The sequence below is a fragment of the Perissodus microlepis genome, chromosome 2, assembly GCF_051167445.1.
Source record: "Perissodus microlepis isolate ML-2025 ecotype Zambia chromosome 2, ASM5116744v1, whole genome shotgun sequence".
Taxonomy (NCBI): domain Eukaryota; kingdom Metazoa; phylum Chordata; class Actinopteri; order Cichliformes; family Cichlidae; genus Perissodus; species Perissodus microlepis.
The window spans coordinates 9,905,375-9,929,877 of NC_140462.1; the positions used below are offsets into that span (position 1 = coordinate 9,905,375).

A 24,503-nucleotide genomic window follows, 5' to 3' on the forward strand; every position below is an offset into this window, starting at 1 on the left:
ATATTAGAAAGTGAATGGGGATGTGGTGGGGGGAATGAACAGACAGGTAAACCTTTTGAACAGAATGCATTTTCAATTTATTGATTGGCAGTTCCCATTTGTCTATAAAGATACAGTATAAAACACAATCATAGTTAAAGATACAAATCCAATTTTATCAATCTTCCCCATAATAATAATAAAACAAATCAGTCAAATACAGAATATTATTATTAGAATTATTATAAACCCATGCAAATGCCTGAAACAAAAAACAACACACAAACAAAAAAGCAAAAGAAAACAATTATTATTAAAAGTTATGATATATTATTTGTTTTTGCTGCATAAGTGCTCTTTAAATAATCAAAATGCTCAACCCTATAAGTGAGGAAGGGGGTTTTTTTTGGAGGGAGGGGGGCAGGGGAGGGGGAAATTGGAATTCTGTGAGACAGAACAGAAAGATGACATATTTTATATTAAGATGAAATTTAAAAAACAAAAAAACAAAGTTATGGGTTACTGGCCCACCAGGCACAGTGATTTTATGACTTTTCACGATATTGCAGCCTAGAGGTATGCAGCCCCCAGTGGACATACGAAACTCATAAAATAGAAATTCTGAATCAATCACCTCATGATTGTGTACATTCATAATGCACATTTGGTCCCCGTATTGCACAACTGTAAACACTTCAGTATACCATTTCAATGCTAAACTTCTTACACGGTTTTGGCTCATCTCGTGATTAGAAAAAGGCACAGCAGCTGTGTGAATGTCGTTTTCATAGATTGTTCTGCAAGGCCTCATCAAGTGATACCAAGGCCATTCTTCAGCAGTGTATTGGTCTGATTTCACATTTGGCTTTTTTTCTTTTACAAGTTCATTGTACAATAGACAATAGCCCTCTCTCCTCCCCCCACTTCAATACACACACACACACACACACACACACACACACACACACACACACACACACACACACACTTAATGTTTGATTGCACTATTGCACTGTTAATCTCCTAAAGAGCTGTCTCTCCTCTCCAGGGCTTTGTGAACTGTAATTATTCCACTGTCACAGACTTGGCCAGGTTTCTGGGAAAGTCAACCTTTAAAAAAAAAACAAAAGAAAAGAAAAGAAAGTTTGTTATAACAAATTCTACATGATCAATGAATTTAGCAACACTGTATAACTATTTTTTGATAACACATTTCCCAACTCATTATATTAGTGTACATGGTAAAACAATTGCATCCTGGTAAAGATGTGCCATAATAAGGATTTGGCTATAAATGTTATACATGTTGTGATCATGCACTGTAAATAAAGAGTTCACAATTCTGACAGATAAAGTCTGTTTGCACTGTGGTGAGTAGGGAACATGAGCTGCCTTCTTAGTAAAGTAAAGCATTCACAAGGAAAGAAAAGATGAATAGACACAAGCAGAACCAGAGACATGGACAAAGCATTGGTATTCATGGGCACCACTATCCCTAAAGCGTATGTACAAGCTTAGAAGAACACATGCTGGCTGCCATTACTGTCTTTTTCAAGGAATACCTTCCCCATTAAAGCCAGACTAGGCCAAATTCTGCACATGTTCGAGTGCCATGACTGTAGCATTAGATTTAAGTTTTGGAATAATTTTAAATCAGTTTTAAATCAGACGAGTAAATGAAGTATCTTATTGTGTTAGTGTGGAATTGAAATGAATGTGTGACAACATCAAATCCACGTGCAAATAGATTCCACTGCAAGCATTTGAAAACCAAACAACAGAAGCACACATTACATTCATAGTTAGCTGCTCTTAGCATTGGGTGAATTTGAACAAAATCAATATTGCTATAAATCTCATATTAACATCAATATGTGATTACTGAGGTATTACAGACATCGCAGTGACTGTGCATGTGCTTGTGTTTTGCTAAAACAATGCCCATTATTAGTCTTTATGGATATCTATTATATATCTAAATATGAGGATTTGGACATGATGATTTCTTTATTCCTAGGACTCTTGTCAATAATCAAAACAACGGTTGCATTGAATACTTACATCATATCCTCGGAGGACAGCCAAGTGAAATGACATAAGCTGCAAAGGGATGACGCTGAGGATACCCTGCAGGCAGTCCACAGTTTGCGGCAGTTCAATGGTCTGGTAGGCATTCTTAGTCAACTCAGTGTCATCCTGGCAACAGATGATGATGGGCCGACCCTGATGAAGACAGACATCGAGAGGGCAAGAATATTAACATCAGTCTGTCTGTCCACTCATTTCTGTTGTACTTGGGACTTTCAAAATTTAGTATTTGTGTCTGTTTGTTGTACTTTGAGTGTGTGCCTTGGGTGGATGTGTAAGATGTGTTTTGTTAAAGACCTACCGATCTGGCGGTGACTTGCTGCAGAGCATTCTGGCATTTTGTGTAGCAGGCATCCCTCATGATGATCATGATGACCGGCATGTGTTTGTCAACGAGTGCAAGAGGACCGTGCTTCAGCTCCCCAGCTAGGATGCCCTCCGAGTGCATGTAAGTGATCTCCTTAATTTTCTGCATCAGAATAAGAATAGTAAAACGTGTTTAGTATGAACATTAATAGTAAAATGAAGACAAATTACAGCACAGCCTACATTCCTTGCATGGTATGAAAGCTGTGTGAGCAGCTTTTTCTCATGCGGTTTCAACTTAATTATATTCTTTCCTTAAACTTGTTTGGATTATATGATAGTTAGACATCTTCTGTTCTGCATATGTGCTCTTTTCAAGGACAATACTGTTGCCCATCAGCTACATGCTTACACTCTTTGTATCAGGGACCAGCTGATGATACTGAAGCAAGCCCACACAGCTATCAGCTCAACAACAAATATCCCAGAAATCAGAAGGACATGTAGATGTAACGTCGTCTCGGCAATGAAAGAAATCTGAGAGTGGCAAATAAGATGTTAGGGTGTTCATGTCAGGTGACAGGAAGAAGATTAAAAACATCTAAAACACTCAGTGAATCATAGACGAGGGAACACCGCAGACGATGGCACAGAAACTGCAGAGCCAGAAAGGCATGTGGACTGTCCATGGCTACAAGGGGTGGCTGTAGCTCAGGTGGGTGGCAGAGCAGGTCAGCCACTAACCAGAAGGTTGGTGGTTTGATCCCAGGCTGCTCCAGTCTGCATGCTAAATATCCTTGGGCAAGATACTCACCCCATGTTACTCTCCGATGCATCCATCAGAGTGGGAATGTGTATGACCGTTGGATACTTAGCACTTAAGAGCTTAGAAGAAGTGCTTGTGTGAATGGGTGTGATTGGATGAATGAATTAGTTGTATAAAGCGCTTTGAGTGCTCAGACAGAGTAGAAAAGCGTTATATAAGAACCGGTCCATTTACAAGGCCGGAAGCCGAAATGTAGATGGGGACATCAACAGAGCCAGTGCTGAATGATTTCTTTAACAGACCCTGGATGCAGTCACCTACTGACTACTTTTATAAGCAGTTGCTCGGCAATGACACCTTCACTACCACTGACCATCTCACTGAACAAATGAGGAGGGTACATGCAAGTAAAGGATGCACAGTGACATCACCCTAATGGCATAACGCAGAGCTCCAGTCGTCCCAATCCTGTGGACGACATCCCGTCTGGTTTCTGAGTCAAAGAGGGCTTTTATTAGGGACCTGAGCAATTACAGTACTGGTGGGTTACTTGGACAAGAACACTAGACTGGCTCTCTACAGGAAGTGCCAGAATGGGCTCTTTTTCATGCAGAGGCTCTATTCCTTCATCGTAAATGTCACAGTGTTGATGAGGTTTCCTGAGCCTTTGATGATCAGACGTTTTTTCTGTGTTGTGATAAATTAGAGCAAAAGGCTTGACGGTGCATGATATGAAAAACCTCAGTAAACTTGTTCAAACTCGGCTGAGTCTTGTGGGTGGAATTGGACCGTCTACATGTAGTAGCAGAGAGGAAGCTGTTGTCAAAACTCCTCTGCATCATAGACAATGTTCCCTTCCCTCTACACAGCGTTGTGGTTAGCCAGAGGTGCACATTCAGCCAGAGACTAATAATGACTAAATGCTCCACTGAACATCACTCCTATGGCCATCTAGTTACATAACTTCTTTTAGTGTTGCCATTTGATTGTTTATAATTTTGTTAATCATTATTTAGTATAGCTTTTATTTCAGGAACTGTTACAAAACAATTTTCCTGTAAGGATTATATAACATGTCCTGATTCCTAATTCCACTGTACTCATTTTACAACTAATATTATGGCTTTTTTGTAACTCACCAGTGCCCCCTCCAGGCAGGTGGCATAGTTGAAACCTCGGCCCATAACCAAAAGAGACCTTTGCTGATACAGTTCATTGGCAATGGCCTTGATCTTCTCATCCAGGGACAACACCTTCTTTATCAGTTCTAAGAGAGTAAAAGAACGATGAGTGAACGATGCATTAATGTTGTTTAGCTTGAATCTCCACATCTAAATACTTATTTTGAATCCACAGAGGCCTTTTTGTAAGATTTGTTGGGGTACTGACCAGGTAGCATCTTGAGGCTGTTGATGATCTCCTCTCTTCTCTTCTGTAGGGAGAGTCTGTCCTCACTCATCATCAAGCCAAACATAATGAGTGAGACAAACTGACTGGTGTAAGCCTGGATAAGACACACACACACAGAAACACTTTATAAGCCCCCCTGTGATGAACAATGAGGAAGAACCCACCAATTTAGAATCGGACTCAGGGAGGAGCAGCCATCTGCCACAACCGGTTGGGGGTAAAACCAGTCGAGACAAGTATAGACCATAAACCAGCCATACCTTTGTGCTAGCCACTCCTATCTCAGGCCCAGCATTTATGTGGACTCCACAGTCAGTTTCTCTACAGATAGAGCTGCCAACAGTGTTCGTTACACCAACTGTCAGAGCTCCCCGGTCTTTGCAGTAGCGCAGTGCCATCAAAGTGTCTGCTGTCTCTCCTAAGGAGCACAGAGAATGAAAACATATGTTCATAATAATCAAAGTGTTTTTATTGAGTTTTCAGAAAGCATATCATTCATACAGAAAAGCTCGAACTCAAGTCCTACAACACAGTGTAAGACAAAACTATACCCAGACAGAGAAAAGAGAGAAAAAAAAAAAAAAAGGGGTGGGGTGGGGGGGGGGGAAGTTGCCAGTTATGGAGTAGACGGAAACTCATCTTCAAAATAGGAAATGAAAGGGTGCCAGACCTTAAAGAATTTCTTGGTGTTGCCCTGTATAGTAAATCTGAGATGTTCTAATTTGAGGTGTGCCATCACCTCCTCCACCCAGCGTTTATGGGATGGCGGTGTTGCCTTTATCCAATTGAGTAGAATCAATCTCCTAGCCAACAATGAGGTGAATGCTATTGCCTTCCTCTGAGAGGCTGTTAGTTGAGTTTCCCTCGGAGCCACACCAAAGATGGCTGTCAGAGGCATTGGTTCCATATCTGTATTATAAATGAATGAGAATGTTCTAAAGATGTTAGCCCAAAAGTCTTTCAGCCTGGAACAAGACCAGAACATGTGGCATAAGTTGGCTGGCACCTGTTTACATCTGGGGCAGGTCGGATCGGCCCCCTGGTACATTCTTGCCAGTTTCTCCCTTGACAAGTGGAGTCTGTGTAACACCTTGAACTGTATCAATCCGTGTCTTACACATACAGAAGCAGAGTGTACTAGATCTACAGCCCCTCCCCAGTCAACCTCTGAAATGTCCAGCCCCAATTCTTCCTCCCATTTCCTTCTTACATTGTCCAGGGAGGGGGAAGCCACATTCTGAATATTTGCATATAGCGTGGAGATTGTCCCCTTAGCAGTCGGATCTGTGTCCATCAGCTCGTCTATCCATCCGCTTTGTGGAAGCTCGAGGGAGGGGCTGAATGACTTTCTCACAAAGTCCCGAACCTGGAAATATCTAAAGTAATTAGTCTTGGAGGAGATTCCGTAGTCCTTTTCCAGTTGAGCAGCAGACATAAAAGTACCATTTTTAAAAAGATGTTTGACACATTCCACCCCAGCTCTATGCCATTCCCTAAAGGCTGTTCCCCCGAGGGCTGGGGGAAACAAGTGATTTCCATAGATGGGAGCAGATAGGAGGGCGTTTCTGTTTTTAAAATGTGATCTGAATTGAGTCCAAATTTTCAAAGAATTAGATACCACTGGGTTGTTTGTGTAAAAATGTTTGCTCAAGGGTAGAGGAGCGCAGACCAGGGAGCGCAGGGACACTGGGCTAGAGACATACCTTTCCATATGAACCCATATTGGGGTTTCATCCTCATCTAACTCTTTGACCCAAAATAACAACTTATGTATATTAGCAGCAAAATAATAGTGCATATAGTTCGGCAGAGCCAGGCCTCCCTCTTCTTTCTGTCTCTCAAGAAACTCCCTTCTTATCCTGGGGACTGTTTTTTTCCAAATAAAGGCAGACGTACATTTGTTCAATTCCTTAAAAAATGATTTAGGAATGAAAATCGGTATCGTCTGAAATAAATAGAGGAGCCGTGGCATTATATTCATTTTAACAGAATTCACCTTCCCTGCTAATGATAAGGGGAGCGATACCCACCTTTCCATATCTAATTTTGCTTTGTCCAGTGCAGCTTTAAAGTTATAGTCCAGTAAATCTTTATACTTACTAGCAGTGTTGGGGAGTAACGGAATACATGTACCGCCGTTACGTATTTAAAATACAAAATATGAGTAACTGTATTCCGTTACAGTTACCGTTTAAAAAGGTGGTATTCAGAATACAGTTACTTTGTTGAAATAAATGGATTACACTGCGGTACTTTCCTGTTTCATTTTGTCGCGGGTCAGGACTGTTTGGGTTTTGTTTGACAGCTACGTTCTGTTGTTACAGGCGGCAGCGTTACGGTTGCCATGGTTACAGGGCGACGCTCTCTCTCTCTCTGCGACTGTGTGTTTCCTGGGTGAGAGAGCGCCTTTTGTTGTTGTTGTTGTTGTGCTAAGCTAACAGGCAGAATGCTACAAGCATAGCTCTAAAGAATGTAGCATCATGGGCAGTGTAGTCCGTGTTGCAGGGAGAATGGACTGCCATACACGTTATGGGTCTGTGAGCGCGAGGAGGGAGAAAAAGGGGAGTGGAAAGGTACGAGTTGTCATCGAGCAAAAACGGGAGCTGGAAGCATGTAAATATAATAACCACTGTAGCCAAGAAGAGAGCCTGACGAGCCCAGCTGTAAGTAAGCTATTAAGACTCGACTGTACACTGTGTTCGTGTTTTCCTCCGAAAACAATAAGTTCCGTTGCAGCAGTCTTTCAACGCCTCTGTCTCTCGCAAGAAAAGTTGACCCACACAACAAAGTAAAGCTATTTTTCGGCTACGAGCCGACAGGGACCCCGCCGTATTAGTCAGAGGTCCCTTTACTACAGTTCGGAGTCGCGGACCTTCAGTAATAGTAATAAATCACACAGCAATAGTACATTCACGTTGTTGTAAAAAGCATGATAATATATTAAGTATTCCAAAGTATTCAGAATACGTTACTGTCATTGAGTAACGTAACGGAATACGTTACAGAATACATTTTGGGGCATGTATTCTGTATTCTGTAATGGAATACATTTTAAAAGTAACCTTCCCAACACTGCTTACTAGTTACATTAACACCTAAATATGTGAATCTATCCTTATGTATTGCAAAGGGATAGGCCCGGAAAGAAAGTTTCCTCGCCTGTTTATTAATGGGGAAAAGAACACTTTTGTCTAAATTAATTTTATAGCCCACACCCTCCCAAAATCTTTGATAATACCAAGGGCCACCGGGATACTAATGGCAGGGTTTGACAGGAAAAGGAGGAGATCGTCAGCATATAAGGACAGCCTATGGTTTTGTGTCCCCCTTTGTATCCCTACCAATTCAGCAGCCTGTCTCAGCATCATCGCAAGGGGTTCAATTGCCACATCAAAGAGCAGGGGTGACAAAGGGCACCCCTGTCTTGTTCCCTGGAATAGAGAGAAGGGTTCAGATATGATATTATTCGTTCTCACCATAGCCTGGGAGCTCGAATAAATTATTTTAATCCACAAGCAAAATGTTGGACCGAAGCCGAATCTCTCGAGGGCCGTAAATAGATAGTAATACTCTATTCTATCGAAGGCTTTGTGGGCATCTAGGGATATCACAATCTCTGGCATAATGTTATCTTCAGCAGTATATACTACATTGAACAGACGGCGGAGATTGCTGGAGAGTTGTCTACCTGCAACAAACCCTGTCTGATCAGGATGTATTATCTTACTTATAACAAGCTCAATTCTAGCTGCCAGTACTTTGGTCAGTATTTTATAATCACATCCAAGTAAACTTACTGGGCGATATGACTCACATTTAAGTGGGTCCTTATTCTTCTTAAGGAGTACAGAGATCAAGGCCTGTGACATTGTTTGGGGCAGAGCTTTTTTATCAAGAACTTCCTTAAATACTCTGCAAAGCAAGGGAATCAGTGCGGGAGCAAATGTTCTATGAAAACATATGTTCATAATGTGCAATTAAACCACAACAATGTTCCTGTTTCAGGAAAAAATGAAAAAGGCATTGAACGTGGATAGGTGTCAGACAGGAAATTACAGTGTAAATAAAGCTTTTCTTTCTAAAGCCACTTTCAGGAAAGTGAAGATAAAAAAGTGCTATTGTGCAACATTATCACCTGACTGGCTGATAAAGAAGCAAACATCATCTCTGAAAACAGGTGTGATACGGTCCAGGAAGTCGCTGGCCAGCTCCACCATGACAGGCAATTCCGTCAGCTCCTCGAGGATCTGTCTGGTCTGTAGAGCAAGTGAGTAAAAACAGAAGATTAATTAACACTGCTACACTCTATTCATACAATAATTTAATTCTTTGAACTCGTCTGTTACTAATGATTGCCTTCTTTGGTGCAAAATGCCATCATCAAGCATATACAAGCTAAAGTAATGATGTAACTGCTCTACTCATAGCCTGTACATAGCTTGTACTCACTACAGCCTGTACATACTTATAGTTATAGAATATTCATAACATACTTCATACCATGTATATTATAACATACCATAATAGACCCATTTCTGTAATATACTTACATATCTATATTATTGCTAATATATATTGTAATATATCTATATCATGGCTAAAGCACTTCTGGATGGATGCAAACTGCATTTCGTTGCCCTGTACCTGTGCATGTGCAATGACAATAAAGTTGAATTCTATTCTGTTCTATTCTATACTCACAGCCACCGCAGCGTGGAAACTCGTGCCACAGCCGATCATGATTAGCCGTCTACAACGCTTTATTTCTTTCAGGTGGTCCTTCAACCCTCCGAGAACAACTGAGAGAACAGAAGGTGAAACAGTTAGACCTACTGATCACTCACTGCATCACAACTAATGTCTGTCATAGACTTTAGTGCCCAGTCATCATGCGTTTACCGCCTGCAGTTATTAAATAGTGCATTTTAGGAGGTAAATAAGGCTCATAAAAACAAGTTTTTTGCTGTAGCGATCATAACATACATGTTTTTATATCTGAGAGTCATTTTTTTTAATTTCCAGTTATATTAGAGGGTAGTGGGACATGCTAGAACATAGGACTGGCTATCAGTTCACTTGTCACCTTTTTTGGTGTCAAAACAAATGCGGCCCCTCATCGTGTTGACTACTGACTCCGGCTGCTCAAAGATCTCCTTCTGCATGAAGGCATCAAAGTTTCCTGCAAAGGACAACAGGAGCATACATTACCATCACATTCTCTGACACACCGTGACATGCTGAATGCTTTCCTAATAAGAAGTGAGACAGGAAATAAGGATGCACGGAGTTTGTCTTGTGGCTTTGTTTGCACGCATTCAGCCAGCAGAGGGCGAGCATGTGTAACTGTTGACTTAAATCTGCTGCACTGCATGCACAGTATTTGCAATTTAAACTTAGCTACCTAAGAGCCACAAAGTAATTTCAAATAATTTCTGACCTTTCATGATCTGCTTCAGCTCCATCTGTAGGGTCATGATAGCTCTGACTGGGTCTTCACCGGCCTGCCGGTTCATTCTGTGGATGGAGAGTTTCCCTCCGGTCACTACTGCTATGTCATCATCCTCCATGTACAACACCTTGTTGGTGTGCTCAATGATGGCACTGTGGGTAGACAGAAAAGGTCATTTGGGGAAAAGAAATGAATGAGTAATATAAATTAGTAATATTATGTTTTTGCGTTTTGAGTCACATAGAAGAGGCCTCACCTGGCATCAGAAGCAAAATAGAACTCCACAGCCCTGCCATCCCCCACAGAGTTGATGGCGCTGGAGCTGTCAGCTCGGTTGCGACTGTTCTTCTCATGGACTTCCTCCTTGTGTTGAGCTGCAGGTCAGAAGTCAAAAATCAAGGTTCAGTGACATGCTGCTGTTTTTGCCATTTAGTCTTTTTACTAATTGTAGTCAACATACCCAGCCATTTATCCTTATACTTATTAAGTTTCAAGCAAGTTCCTCTTACGACTAGACCTGTCTTGGATTTTGTTTGCTTCTGTGCAAAGAATGGCTTACTTAATAATATCTTGGATTTTATTCCTGTATCCTTGGAGTCTGTTTCACTGTATTTCCCTTTGTTTATTCATTTGTGGTTTGCACGTTTGCCTAATACTAGAGATGGACCGATCCGATATTACGTATCGGTATCGGTCCGATACTGACTCAAATTACTGGATCGGATATCGGCGAGAAATAAAAAATGTAATCCGATCCATTAAATATCAAAAAAGCACCTCACAAAACTTGCTACACGAGGTAACTCGGCTCATAACCTAGCACGTTGCAGCAGTATGCATCACGTGATAGAGCGGCTGTGTGTATTTGTAGCTTCAACCAGCATTTCATCTCCGAGGAAGTTATCCCAGAGAGAAGTAAAGCAAGTGTGTAAGTTCATCTCTGAATGTTTGTAAAGCATTTTAGCGTTAAGCTTAACAACCGATATATGGAGCGACTGCTTCTCTCTCTCTCTCTCTCTCCTGCTGCTACTTCAATCGTGAAACTGCTTAATGATCAGCTGATCGGCTTTTCTGTCGCGAGTCCGTCTCTCTTCTTAGTTTTTGGCCCACTTCTCACCAGAAAGAGGAAACCAGCGGTTGAACAACAGCAGCACTATTAAGCTTGATAAGCTGTTGTTAGAATTTATTTAATATTACTTTCTACACCAGGATCTTTTTCTACGTAGCTGGTAACTGTGCAGGGACGGATCTAGCAAAGTTTAGCCAGGGGGGCCGATAGGGCATGAACAGGGAAAAGGGGGCACAAAGACATACTTTTCTTTCTTATTCTCATTTAAAATGTCTAGCTTTTAATAAATAATTATCTGACACCCAAAGTTTTAATTTGATGTAAAATATAGTAGTCCATTACTGTATATAGTAACCGTTAAGTCTAATATACCCTAGTAAGCTATACTACTTTTTCCTTTGGGAAGATACCATCTGTGCAGTCTGCAATTATGTTGAAGAAAGATGTTGAATCTATTTAATTATTCTTGAAAAACAATTTATTTCTGTGCATTTTTCCCCCTGCATCAAATTAAATTTGATTACATCGATTAAGCATCATGAGGTGGAGGTTGGTTCCCTATTTTTTTTTGCTGGGAGTTTGCAACCCTATTAGTTAGGTTGCTTAATATTTCTGCTAAGTACTCTTTAAAATACCAGAATAGGGAGGATGGAGTAGGTTTAAGTTTATTAGATTGATTGGTTTTGCTGAACTATGAAATATTTTGGGCGCAGTGTATTTTTTACATACAGGTATAACAGAATAGCTTTAGTGTTGTTATTTATTTAAACTTGAGTGTAAACTTATACAAAATGCAGCAAGATATTAAAAAAACATTTTATTGATTAAAAAATACACTATATCGGATTCATATCGGTATCGGCAGATATCCAAATTTATGATATCGGTATCGGTATCGGACATAAAAAAGTGGTATCGTGCCATCTCTACCTAATACACAAAAGTTGTCCTGTTTGATTACAGGGAGGAGACACAAATCCCTCTGGGGCTGTGTCAGGAAGGGCATCTGGTGTTAAAAAAAAAAATCTGCCAAAGCAAACATGTGGAGCTACCTGCTGTGACGACCCCCTTGTGAAAAAGGGAGCAGCTGAAAGTCGCTTTTATTCAGCAAACATTACATTCTCAGCATTAGAAACCTGCACATTGCAAAGTCGAGAAGTAGAGTGGCTTTGCAGCTCGAAAAGATACTGTTCTTTTTTATTTTTTTCGCAAATCAAAAGATTCAAAAGTATGCAGAAAAACAAAAAAACAAACAAAACCCCCACAAATTTGCTGAGGGTTGCTGAAGCCCCACACAAAGTGTTTATGCAGGGTGAAAGAGCGGTTTCCATCTGTGAAGTCTTATTGTGTACCTAAGACTGGGTTATTTGCAGATGCAAACCATCCTCCTCCTCACATTATACACATACTCTGAATCTACTCAGAGTATGCATTCATGCCTCTACAAACAAATCAGCCTATAATTTGTTAACTTCCAAGTATACCTGACTTTTTTTACTCATATCTGTCTGTTACTTTTCTAAGATGAAGAGGGGTTTGCTAAGGCTGGGACGTTTTCTAATCCTGACAAGGCTTGAAACTAAAAAAGAGAAATTTTATACATTCAATATGAACAGACAAAGTGAAACACAGACTTTGTACTTAATATGGCTGGTTAATAAATTAATCTTTGCCTTTTAGCTAATCTGGGGATTTGAATTTGAGTCACTAAATTTAGAAAACATCTTATATGTAATGGTATATTTAAATAAATGACCCAAAAAAGGACTTATCACGCCATTTTTGAGGTCATTTAAAACACCACACTAAACTTTTCAGTGCATGCCCCAGAAGTACCTCTGCCTTGAACTTTGGACGCCTTCATTAACAACCATAGATAGATAAGATACTGCGGACACAGTCTACAAAAAGAAAGAAAGAACAACAGCAGGGCGGTGTGATCGTAGCAGCTGAGGATTTCTTTGTAAGATTCAATATCTGGACATTTAAAAAAGATACTTCAAGTTTTAGATTTAGACATTCAAACTGTGATCAGTTTGTAACACCTCACTACATTTTCCTCTTCGTTCCCTTCACTATCTGCAGGTTCTGTGGGTGAAGGGTTGTGTGAATTTGTGCCAAGCAATCACTGTAAACCAATGTAACGACCTGAAACATCATGCCAATTTAAATTCAAACTCATGCCTGGCTACACCAAAATGCAGTTTGCTATAGCCAGGCAAGTAATACCAGCCCAGCACGCTTCTCCATCTCTCATTCAGCAGCAATGACTGGGAGTGTCTAAATGAGATCAGCAGTGGTTTTTAACAAATCCCTGTTGTGGTTTGACAACGCCTGACAAAAGCTCTATCAGGATCACTTTATTCAAAATGGGATTATTATTCAAACTACAGTCATTTATATTTAGCTCTGTATCCGGGATCTCCCTGCTCTTTTGTGTGCTGCTGTCGAAAGCACAAGGTGGGGAGAGCAGGAACAGCAGCAGCAGCAGCAGCAGCAGCAGCGGGACCCACTCACAGAACAGAGGCATCAGTCACAATAATGAAGCCAGAAATAGTGAGAATACCATGAAATTGAGGAGTTGGGGTGGAGGTGCGTCTGCAAAGCAGCTTGCAGAGGCTGCAACTGTATATAGCCCCAAAATATATTAAATAGCACAGCACGTATGAGAATTGCAAATGAGAAAGATCCACATCAGCTGATCTGATGTGGATTAGCTGACCTGATATGGCCGGCTGAGCTTCACTCCACAGCCTGGCAGAACTCACGCTCAGATTAAACATCGGTGTTATTCTTACTCATGGAGCATAGGGACTAGTGGTCAGCCTTCCCGCTGCTCTCACTGGACTGGGGGTTTTTAACAGTGGACACTCTATCATGTGAATACGCCACTGAATGCACCAGGGTGGGTGGTTTCAAAAGGTTTGGACCCAAACTGGAGAAGTCTCGAATTTTGTTAAACTAAATGTTTCTCAAGATGTCATTCAATTTCCAAAACACCACTGCCTTTAAAACTTGATACAAAGTTCCCCTATTACACTGGAAGGAATGTTTTATTTTATTATTACTTTACAGTAAAAAGTTGAAAGCTGGTATTACTTTGACAGTAGCTGGGAAAATTATTTTGAGAGTGTGGGGTTGTTTCTGTAGGCTATACATGAACCAATCTCTATACCTTCTTTAAACATAAACATAGGCGTTGTACCTTAATTTGACTCTGTCCCAAATACACCGTCCTGCTGCTATAAATACTAACTAGTGCATCTTATTAGTGGCTAAGAGCAAGGCCTAACAAATATTTGCTCCAGTATGAGTTTGCTCAGAATGACAGTGCCAAACTGTCACAGAAAGCATTAAAAACGTATGATCTCAGAATATTTATCCAGGTTTAGCAAAATTTAATTGGACTGACTAACCTTGGGACTGAGAAACACACATAAGTAAGAAAATGCTGCTAATGGTTTGGGTTTTCACCTCATCCTTAAATGAGCATTTAAACTTGGTACTAGAAAGATGAAGAAAAAACATTTTCAAGCTTTAAATTGGTTAGAATTTTACCACACAGTTCTTAAGATGCTTCTTAAGCAGTGATGAAATAGCGTTGCTTAAAAAAAAAAGGGGGGGGGGGTATTATTTATATTTTAAACTTCTCAGCTCTGTTATAAGAAAGCAAATTGCTTCAGGGGGACTGTCCCAGTCAGTTGAAACTTCCTTGAACAATAAAACTACAACTGATATCCATATGATAACCAGCAGGAGTGAGATTATGTTAGATAATTTAACAGAGTGTTTATCTTGACATTCCAAATATTTCATCATGTCCCACTTTTCTATCGTGCAGTAAATCTTCATATCTACAGTTAGACTCTAGACCAGGGGTGGGCAATCTCAGTCCACGAGGGCCGGTGTCCCTGCAGGTTTTAGATGTGTCCTCGAACCAACACAGCTGATTTAAAGGGCTAAATTAGCTCCTCAACATGTCCTGAAGTTCTCCAGAGGCCTGGTAACGAACTAATCATGTGATTCAGGTGTGTTGACCCAAAAACCTGCAGGGACACCGGGTGCAGTGCAAGTGAATATGGCACTGAAAGAGGAATAGAGCTCACCACTGTTGTACTGCACGGGGATGTTCTCAGTCAGCAGCTCATGCTCACTTCGCACACCAATGACCATAGGACTTCCTCTCCTGCCAAGATAAGAAGGGGGGGGGGGGGGAGAGATGGGAGAAGGATTAGGTTTCACATTCATTGTCAGATCCAATCTCGTGATGCTTTTTAGGAGATGTCCTGACATTCTTTACTACAATACTTCTAAACAAAGCAAAATATTAAAGAAATCTATTAGTTTGTTCTTGCTTATACTACTGCACATTCAGTGTGTTCAACATTAGTCCTCCATATTTTGTACATATTTCCAAGACTGCTTGACAGTTCCTGGAACAAGTCACTGGATCCGTATTGGCCGTTGATGCCATGTGGACGTCTCTTATTGGCTCAGGAGGCAGAGAAAGTGTAAACATCTATCACAGGTGGGGGAGGAAGGTGTGAGGACACCAATCTTAAAACAGGAGACACCTTTACACGCACTTTAGTGATCGCAGTGCAAACAGTGTGTCAAAACAAAACCACTTCATTGTGAGTTAAGAAGCTGTATTCTAAAGGCCTCTCCTTACTTCTCATCCTTCTCTTGTCTGCATCTTTTCTCTCTGCTTCGCATGTCTCTGGGGATTTGTTGACGTAATACCGATGGTTGTTTTAAGAGGCGTGGGGCTTGAAAATGGAGGATTGCAAACAGAGACATGTGGTGGCCATCCAGTACAATATTGTAGTTTTGCCAAAGGAGGGAGAGATGGGAAGAAGTGAAATCAACGGAGAGCCTTATCACGATAACGATGTTTAAAGGACCACTTTGGCTTGTTTACACTAAACCACACCAAGCACACTCTAGTGTGTATGGCATGCAAGCATAGCAGAATCAGAGGGGTGTGACGTCTAACACAACAGCATCTGCATGGAATGGTGCTGGATCTACTTTCGGATTTGGTTAGATTCAGTGTGTTACAACTTCCTCTCCAGGCTGAAAGGCACAACAATAAAGTGCCTGTTACAGAGACCGGTGAAGCAGAAAAATGGCGCAATGCTACACCTTCAACAGGGTATGACAGGGACTTGTATTAAATAAAAGACACGAGTGGAAATGGCAGAACAAAGTCCCAGAAAGCAAAGCCGAGGTTGTGAGAGTAAAAGTTTCGCTGTGAAGGTCATCCATGATGGCAAAGGGTGGGTGGTGTCTAGCATCACTAGATAATTGAAAACATTCCCCTTTTCCCTCTGTCTTGGCAGACAATGCTGATTGTTAAACATGTAAACCACAAAAATACATCGAGTACGGCCAATGACATGCGTTATACTGATATCGGCTTTCAGAACGCAGGCGACAGCTGAGACAGCAGAGAGTCATCTTAAATTCATCTTAAAAACACGGTGAGATTTTACGCCCACTTCTCATTTTGCCGCCCTCCTCATTTCTCTCTTCCTTCTTAACTTACTCCAGTGCGCTGCCTTTTCCCTGATCTCTGGCAGGGTCACTGAACCAGGAAAGGTATGAATAAACTGATGAGAAACAATTAACCTGGAGTTTCATGCGACCCAGCCAAATTTCCTGGAGCTGAAACGCGAACCCCTCATTGTTAATAAGTTACAGAGAAGGTGGCCTAGGGCCAGGGGCCCAGAAGGGAGGGGAGGCTCTCAATTCAGTCTCTGGTCCTAAGATGCAGATTGTACTGACACATAGCCGAACAGGAATTTCTTCAGTGCATATATCCACTATTATAAACAAAGGAAGTTCCAGAGTCCTGTCATAGTAAATGTAAGCTCAGATAAGCCACAACACATAAATCTAAGGAGCCTCCTAAAATCATATTGTATTGCTTTATTGTGGTAACAACAGGAATGAGTCACTCCCAGTGAGTCTGGTTCATATTCCTGGGCGGTATGTGTGAAAGACAGTGTGTGACTGAGTGTGCGTCAGAGCGTGCATACTAACCTGGTTGCCACGGCCTCTCCGGGGAAATGACGGCTTTTAAACACAAGAGCAAAGGCCCCCTCCTATAACACAGAAAAAAAGCAGAGGGAAAAGAGAATTCAGTTAAGCTTGATGAAAGAATTCAGTCCAATAAATGATGAAGAAACGAAGGGTGAGGAAGAAGGATAATAATAATAATATCAAAATAAAATAAAAAGAAACATCTCGAAAAGTTAACGTAAAGGCAATTAACCATTCCAGGAAAGTGTGGCACCTTTGAGAGACACAGAGCACAAACAAATGTTTCTCCTGGCCCTGCGGGGTTTTAAACATGTGTGTGCGCATGTGCGTTTGTATGTGTGTTGGAGGGGGGATGTCAAGGTGCAAGGTGGTGGGTGTGCGTGGAAACTGGGGGGGGTTAAAAGAAAAAAGACCCCTATTGTACAAGATCAGCTGTGTTTCGAAAGGACTGACTTCAAGTCTGCCTGTGGTGGTTATTGAAGCCAAACTGGCTGAGTGTGTGGCTGTGGTGGTGAAATATGGGGTGGGGGTTGAAGGATGGGTGGGTGGATAGTGGGTAAGCAAGCATTCAGTAGAGGGCGAAGGGATGGTGTCATGATCCGGGATTTTTTTAGTGGGTATCTCAACCGTCTGGTTCCCATTACTCAGAATGGCCGCCTATACTTCCTCTGTTCTTCTACTCTGAGACTGTGACATTAAAGCGTTACTCACATGATTAAAAACTGACGTTTTTTTTATTTTATTTTATTTTTTCCCTTTTTTCTGTGACTAATGATGTCACTGATGATGCTGTTCAGGCGGTTGCCATAGCATGTGTGTTTGTAATGGAGCGTGTTTTTTAATGGACAGGAAATTTAAGCAGTTTCACAACAAGTAAAATAAGTAAATGAGTGTATGACTGTCACGGATACACTTTATGACATTCAGTGACAGTCTTTTAGCCTTCATGGTTACCAGCAAACTCGCTGTAAAACTTTTCCACTGCTTAAACTGAAGCAAACACTGGAGAAGAAAGCAAAAGAGTGCATCTGTGAAGCCATGAAGTAGGTCATTGTGCATTGCTGCTATGAGAGCAACTCACCAGCTGTTTAATCACCCTCTCTACTAGCTTGGAGAAAGTGATGCTGTCATTCTCTCTGTTGTCATAAACATATTTGATCAGCTTCGGGATCACCTCTGTGTCTGTCTCTGACTCAAACTCGTAACCTTTGTTGATCTGAGGAAGGCAAAAAAAAGAAGTTGATATTAATTTAATCCACACTGTTGAACTGTTTCTGTATTAAAAGCATTTAATGAATCTTCCAGCAACACACGCATGCTCAGTAGCTCAGAAACCTCAACAGAATTAATGTGGAACAGATTAAAGTTTTGACTTAAGACTGAAGTCCATATTTTCTTTATGTAGACGAAAATTAGAAGAAAAATCCAATCAGATTTGTAACATCTAGTATCTTAATACATACATATATATATTTTCTTTTATTTGCTTAAGTGATGTGACAAATTGACTACCAAACCCATCTACATCCACAATAACAGTGTTATAACCAATGGAACAAATGGCAATGACAATAAGGCCTTTAGCATAGGAAGTGCGTTTACGTCAAGAGGATTTTTTTCTAATGAGATGATGACGTACCAGGTACTTCTTCAGCTCTTTGTAGTTGGTAATGATGCCGTTATGGATGACGACAAACTCTGAGAAAGACAACAAGAGTGAAAAGATTATAGAAGCTATGTACCCGCTGCACCTTTAGGGCTCGAGGACAACAATGTTAAGTGTGCGCTTACACAAGTTTAACACAAAGCACTGGATTTAACAGCTACTCAACTCTAATATCAATACAAGGTGGACAATTTAAAAGAGTACAAACAAGTGCAAAAACATACATTATCATAATGATAACAACATAATAAGACTGCTATATTTTTTTTGCAAACTAATTTTGCTTTAAACTTTAATTCTGATGAGCATGTTCTAAAGCCAAGGTACATAACTGACACACCTGTAAACGTGGCACACTTAGGACAAACGTTTTGGTTTCAGTTCAATAGAAGGCGTGCCTGTGCACTAAAAAGGTAGGCAGCACGGTAATTTAATGCTTTCTTTTTAATGCTTTAGTATTAAGCTTAGAGTGAAATGATTTAAAGCAAGGGAGAACTATGGAGTCGAGTCAACATTTTTTTCAGGGAATCAAAATGTAATATGTGTTTCATTTTAAACCATTTATTTAATTTGTTGGGCATGGATGTTAAAGCAGTAGTTGGAAGAATTCTGAGGGAATTTGAAAACAGATAGTCCTCAACTCATTGTTCTAAGCAACTCTGACAAAATAAGGAAAGAGGGCATTTGCATGTGCTTCACATGGAAAGGAGAAAAAAGTGAGCCAGCGCAGAGTTCTGACGTCACCCTGGACGTGAACCCAACTTCTTCCATGTGAAAGTCTCTCGTCAACCCTCTGCAACAGAGATGCCAAACTCATTTCACATATGTACAGCCCACTTTGCTTTAAAGCTGGCCGACCGAGTCAAAGATATTTAACCTCCTGAGATCCGAACTCTTTCATGGCATGCACCTAATTTTGGTTTCTGAGAAAAATTAGATCAACATATGAGGACATTCGTTTAAAATGTTGATAGAAAAGTGGCAGTATAATGTCCTCGTAAGTGGATATCAGGCCCTTGTAGAGAAAAATTAGGTATTTTGGTCTAGACATCCCAAAATGTGATGTTCACATATGTGGACGCCAGGTCCTAGGAGGTAATGAAACATTTAATCCCCGACATTTTTTAACATAAAAAAGACAGTAATCTCATTTTTTAAATTATAGAGATGTAAAATTAGCGAAAAAGATGTGGTAGATCATTGCCCAGGCTGGCCTGTATTTGTAAAACGCATAGTTTTACAAATACAGGAGCATGATGCTAATTATTAACATGCAGTTATTATGGATTTGTTTTTCAGTGACTTGCTGTCTATGAGGATCCCATAAATGTATACTTTGTGAGTATATCTTACCATTATCCTTATCAGAGCGATGAGGATGGCTGTTGAGAGCGCTCGGCTCTCCGTGGGTGGCCCATCGGGTGTGAGCGATGCCAAAGTGTGTGCACAGTTCTTCATCAAGGTTCAGCGAGTCCTTCTCTGGACAAGCAAAAACACAAAACCAGCCCTGTTACGGACATGACAAGAATTCAGATGATTTTTAAGCTTGACAAATGCTAAAGTTTTTTCAGAATTCCTTCAATTGTTTTGTACTTTTAAAGAGGACAATGAGAAGGTTTTTGAGCTAATCAGAACCAAGTGAACAGACACAGAACCCCCCCCCCCCCCGAGAAACCCACTGTAAAGCTCCTCGTCCAGAGCCTTGACCTTCCCTGTCTTCTTGATTAAACAGATGCTGTTATTGTTTCGGTCACTTGTTGTCTTGCTAGGGCCATCCACAGCAATACCTGGTAACAGGGAGAGAGGGTGGAGGTGAGGTGTTAACTCATTTTTTCAAACAAAAAGGCAGCAAACAGTAAAGTGTCAAAATGCTGTGTTTAGGTGAGCGGTGCTCACTATAACAATAATGCTCACCACAAAAAGACATGAAAGATTTTGAACATGAGTTGCAGCAAGATAAGTTAGGACAATCAAAGCAGCTTGAGATACAATACGTTATTATAGGAGGTACTATTTCTGATTTTGCATGTGCGTGTTTGTTTTACAATGACCTTCTGATTCTGTTGCTTCATCCTGCTCTAACAGGATGAACAAATACGAGCATGTGTTTGTATGGGTGTGCTTTTTGTTTGGGATACTATAGAAAGGCTCTGAGTTAGATGTCACTGTCAAAGAATCATATTGTTTTCCAGCCCAACTATCCCAAACATGACATGTTTCTCTTTAATGAAGGTACTGCGGCTTCGGATCATGCTTACAGACGACAATAAAATTTAATGATGAAATTCCCTGTTGACTTAGTGGTTTGATGTGTAGCAGGAGGTGGAGGAGGAGCTCAATCAAAGTGTAGAAAAGTGTTGGGGCAGGAAGGGAGAAAGAAAAACACACCTTTGGAAACTGGTGGTATTCCTGTGAAGGCTGCTATGATATGCCAGGTGAGGGGGAAATGCTTTTGATGGAAATCACTGGAAAGAGTCCCAGAAAGTCGATTCTGTTCATCTGGATGTAGCATTTTCAGATGAACAGAATCAACTTTCTGGGATTTCTTTCTCTGGGTGATTGGGCATGTATCGAGACACCGGAAAGAGTGGATCGTTCCCGATGCCAAACTTGGAAAATCTTTCTTAGGAAGGTTGAAATAAATAAGGTTGAAATAAATTTGAACGATTAAAAGGCAAAAGATTTTATTTAAGCAGTGTCTGAGTAAATGGTGATACTTTCATTTTGGTTTTTAGAAGTTAGGAGAAGTTAATCTTCATTATTGTCACTGCAGGCGCAATGCTTTTTGTACTTAAAGGCTTCATGCTTATGTAAATGAAAACATTTCATGATGTTATTAAGTAAAATATAATATGCATCTGTGTGCTTATAGAAGAACATTTGATTGCAATAGGAGAGCTAGTCCACATACTCGGAGCTCGCCCGTCCACAAGCAGCTCTAAGTGTTTACTGGGCAATAAGTTGGGGGAGGAGATTAGTGCAGTACTAACAATGTTCATATCCTTGAGAAAGAGGATACAATGCAATATGATAATATTCCTCAGCTTTAAAACGCAACAATCACACAGTTGTCCCATCTCTCGAATTTCATAGTTGAATCAGAAATTATACCAAGACTCCTCATATGAAGGCGAATGTTGTTTTCTAGGACCTTACGTAAGTGATTAAACTTGCAGTGTCATTCAAAGAGTCTAAAAAATCTGCAGTCATATCAATCTTCAAAACAACTAATAGGACCTTCAAGTAAAGCACAAGCAAGTAGGCTGGAAGATGAGGAAGAGGATCTTTCTGCTAAGTATGAGGCTTACTTAGCAGATAAGGGCTATGTCTCAGAGGCCAGTTTGATCTTGGTAAATACTAAATGGACTGATTCTTTTATAGTGCTTTCTGCTCTCCCAGAGCACTCAAAGTGCTTTAAGACAGTTTAAAAGAATCCAGTGGTAAACTGCACAAATACCACTTTTCCTCATCTTTGTGCAGCCTGTAAGTAGGTGAAGTCGTGTCAGATACTATTATCATGTGGAACCTGAGGCTTAAGTTGTTATTGTCTAAATAGGTTTCCTCTGGGGCTATAAAGGTAATATCAGAAAGATATTAGTGTTGGAGGGTCCATACTTTGTTTCTATCTTCTAAATTCAGAATGTGGTCCAGTGAGCTTTTTTAATAAAGTATTTTTTAACACAGAAGTTGACCCAGAGTGTTCCGAGATGTGTTTCTGTTGTGTTGACTCATTATTGTGGAATGTTAAAACCACAGTGGTTATTAAAATGTGTTCAGAATTTGCAAATTGATGATGATCTATCTTTTAAACCACGATGCACTGCTTTCTCCTACAGCTGCCTTTAGAAGTTGAGAGGATCGGTACTGGTATCTGCCATACTGGCGCTGTATTTACCTGGTATAGGAATGATAGCAAAATGAATGACACCACTACCAGCTAGAAATGTATGTAGGTCAAATATGCTTTTAGAAGGAAAGCTGTGCTGACACGTCACTTATATCACTTTGCTAAGAGTTACAGGTATCGAATGCTACACTGGTTCTTCTATACTTGAGAGTATTTCATTTCTAAGTTAGCCTACATGTGCTGGAAGCGGTTCAGTGGATAAGACTGTGCCTTTATAGAGATCACAGTATTCACTGAGTGCCTGCAAATATTACAAACAAGGGTTCAAGAGCAAATCATGATATATTTATTTAGTGTTTATGTATTGAATTCTGTTAAATGTTTCCTTGATTTCATACAGGTGCGGCCAGGGGGAACTAAAAGCATCTGTGGTGCGTGTGTATACGTGTGTGGGAGTGTGTGGTAACTGTGAAGTTGAGTGTCTCACCTGCTGAATCGTACCCTCTGTACTCCAGTCTCTGCAGTCCCTTCACCAACGTCTCAAATATCTCCTTTCTGGTGCGAGGCACTTGGTAATTCAGGTAGGCAAAGATCCCTTTTAGAGAAACAGAAACAGAACCTGAATCCTCTAAGAGGCTCAATGCTGCAGTCAGAGTTGAAACTGCTGTCAAAGTTCATTTAGTTTAGACAGTTTATTAGGAATACTTCTTGCAAACAGCATCAAGAAACACACAGTGGATAGAAAACATTACTTAGTGAGTTTCATTAATAGGTCATTAATAAAGAAGATAAAGCTGCAATAAAGATTCACTATGACCTTCATCAAACTTAAGCTGCTCTGCTTGATATGAGCAAGTGCAGGAAGAATAATCATCGGAGGATCTTTATTTTTGCGACAACGAGTCTGTAAGTAAAATGTAGTATAAGGACTTGTTGTAAGGTTTAGAGCATATGTCCTCTGAAGTGGTGGAAACACGACGGCGTGTGTGTCTTTGCAGGAATGTTCCGGGCAGCTCTGCTCCCGCAGGCACACAGCTGGCCATTGACGGACAAACATTGCACGCAGTGTTGTAGCAGCCAGGTAGAGAGGGTAAAGTAAAACTCCTGCAACATCGGCCTCTTCCTTGCAGACTCGGGGTGAGGCCGGAGAACTGTTAAACATTTACTTCAGACTGTAAACGCTCTTCTTTAAGAGTAATAAAATAATAAAAAAAAAAGTGAGACGCGCTATCACCTCAACCTTCCCGGGACAAAAGCGGGTCGCTGTGAATGAAACAGACCGATCTTTTGACAGTTGGATGACTGGTGTAACTGCTCTGTCCTGTCCCTCACACTCGTGAGTAAAAACACTGACACGTAGCAGTTGAGTCTGAAACTTTTCAGGAATCCACACAGAGTCGAAAACAGAGCTCAAACTACACAAAGTTCAAGGTGACTACATAAAACTTTGACAAAATGACACGTCTGCCAGTATCTTGCTTTGTAACTTGCATTTAAATCATCGGTAGCTTCACTGGCCACTGTCCATCAAAGCGACTCCCGTGCGTAATTGCCGCAACCTTTCCAACATCTTTCTGAAAAAGGCAAATTTACGAAGATAAGTCTTACCGCACATGGTTCAAGTCTCGTCCTCGCTCCCGCACACGGCTCCGCTGAAAAATGAAAGAGAACGTTTGTAATTTCCCGATCGTAGTGATGCTTCTACCGCTTCTACATTAAATCCAGACGGACTGCGCTCTCCAGTTCACTCCCCCTCTCTATTTAACTACTGAATCCTGGAGAGGCGGCTGCCGCACCTCCTCTAACACCTCCCCCGTTGCCTGCTCTGTTAACCCCGTCCTGGTGTCGGAAGCAGGTGTTCACTACTTCATCAGTCGA

At 40.8% G+C, this 24,503-nt stretch overlaps 1 protein-coding gene across 1 annotated transcript; it reads right to left on the reverse strand.

The window, feature by feature from the left end:
* Positions 1-78: 78 nt before the first annotated feature.
* gfpt2 (glutamine-fructose-6-phosphate transaminase 2) lies at positions 79-24,366 on the reverse strand. The gene is made up of 19 exons (XM_084944755.1): positions 24,234-24,366; positions 23,113-23,220; positions 20,458-20,565; positions 20,132-20,257; positions 18,752-18,810; positions 18,194-18,328; positions 17,113-17,174; positions 15,174-15,253; positions 10,255-10,372; positions 9,987-10,150; positions 9,633-9,728; positions 9,251-9,348; positions 8,685-8,805; positions 4,810-4,967; positions 4,529-4,643; positions 4,279-4,406; positions 2,369-2,536; positions 2,041-2,202; positions 79-1,089 (listed from the first exon to the last, which is right to left on the reverse strand). Exons 1-19 carry the CDS (start codon positions 24,238-24,240, stop codon positions 1,045-1,047), a joined length of 2,058 nt encoding a protein of 685 aa, XP_084800881.1. The 5' UTR covers positions 24,241-24,366; the 3' UTR covers positions 79-1,044.
* Positions 24,367-24,503: the final 137 nt, after the last annotated feature.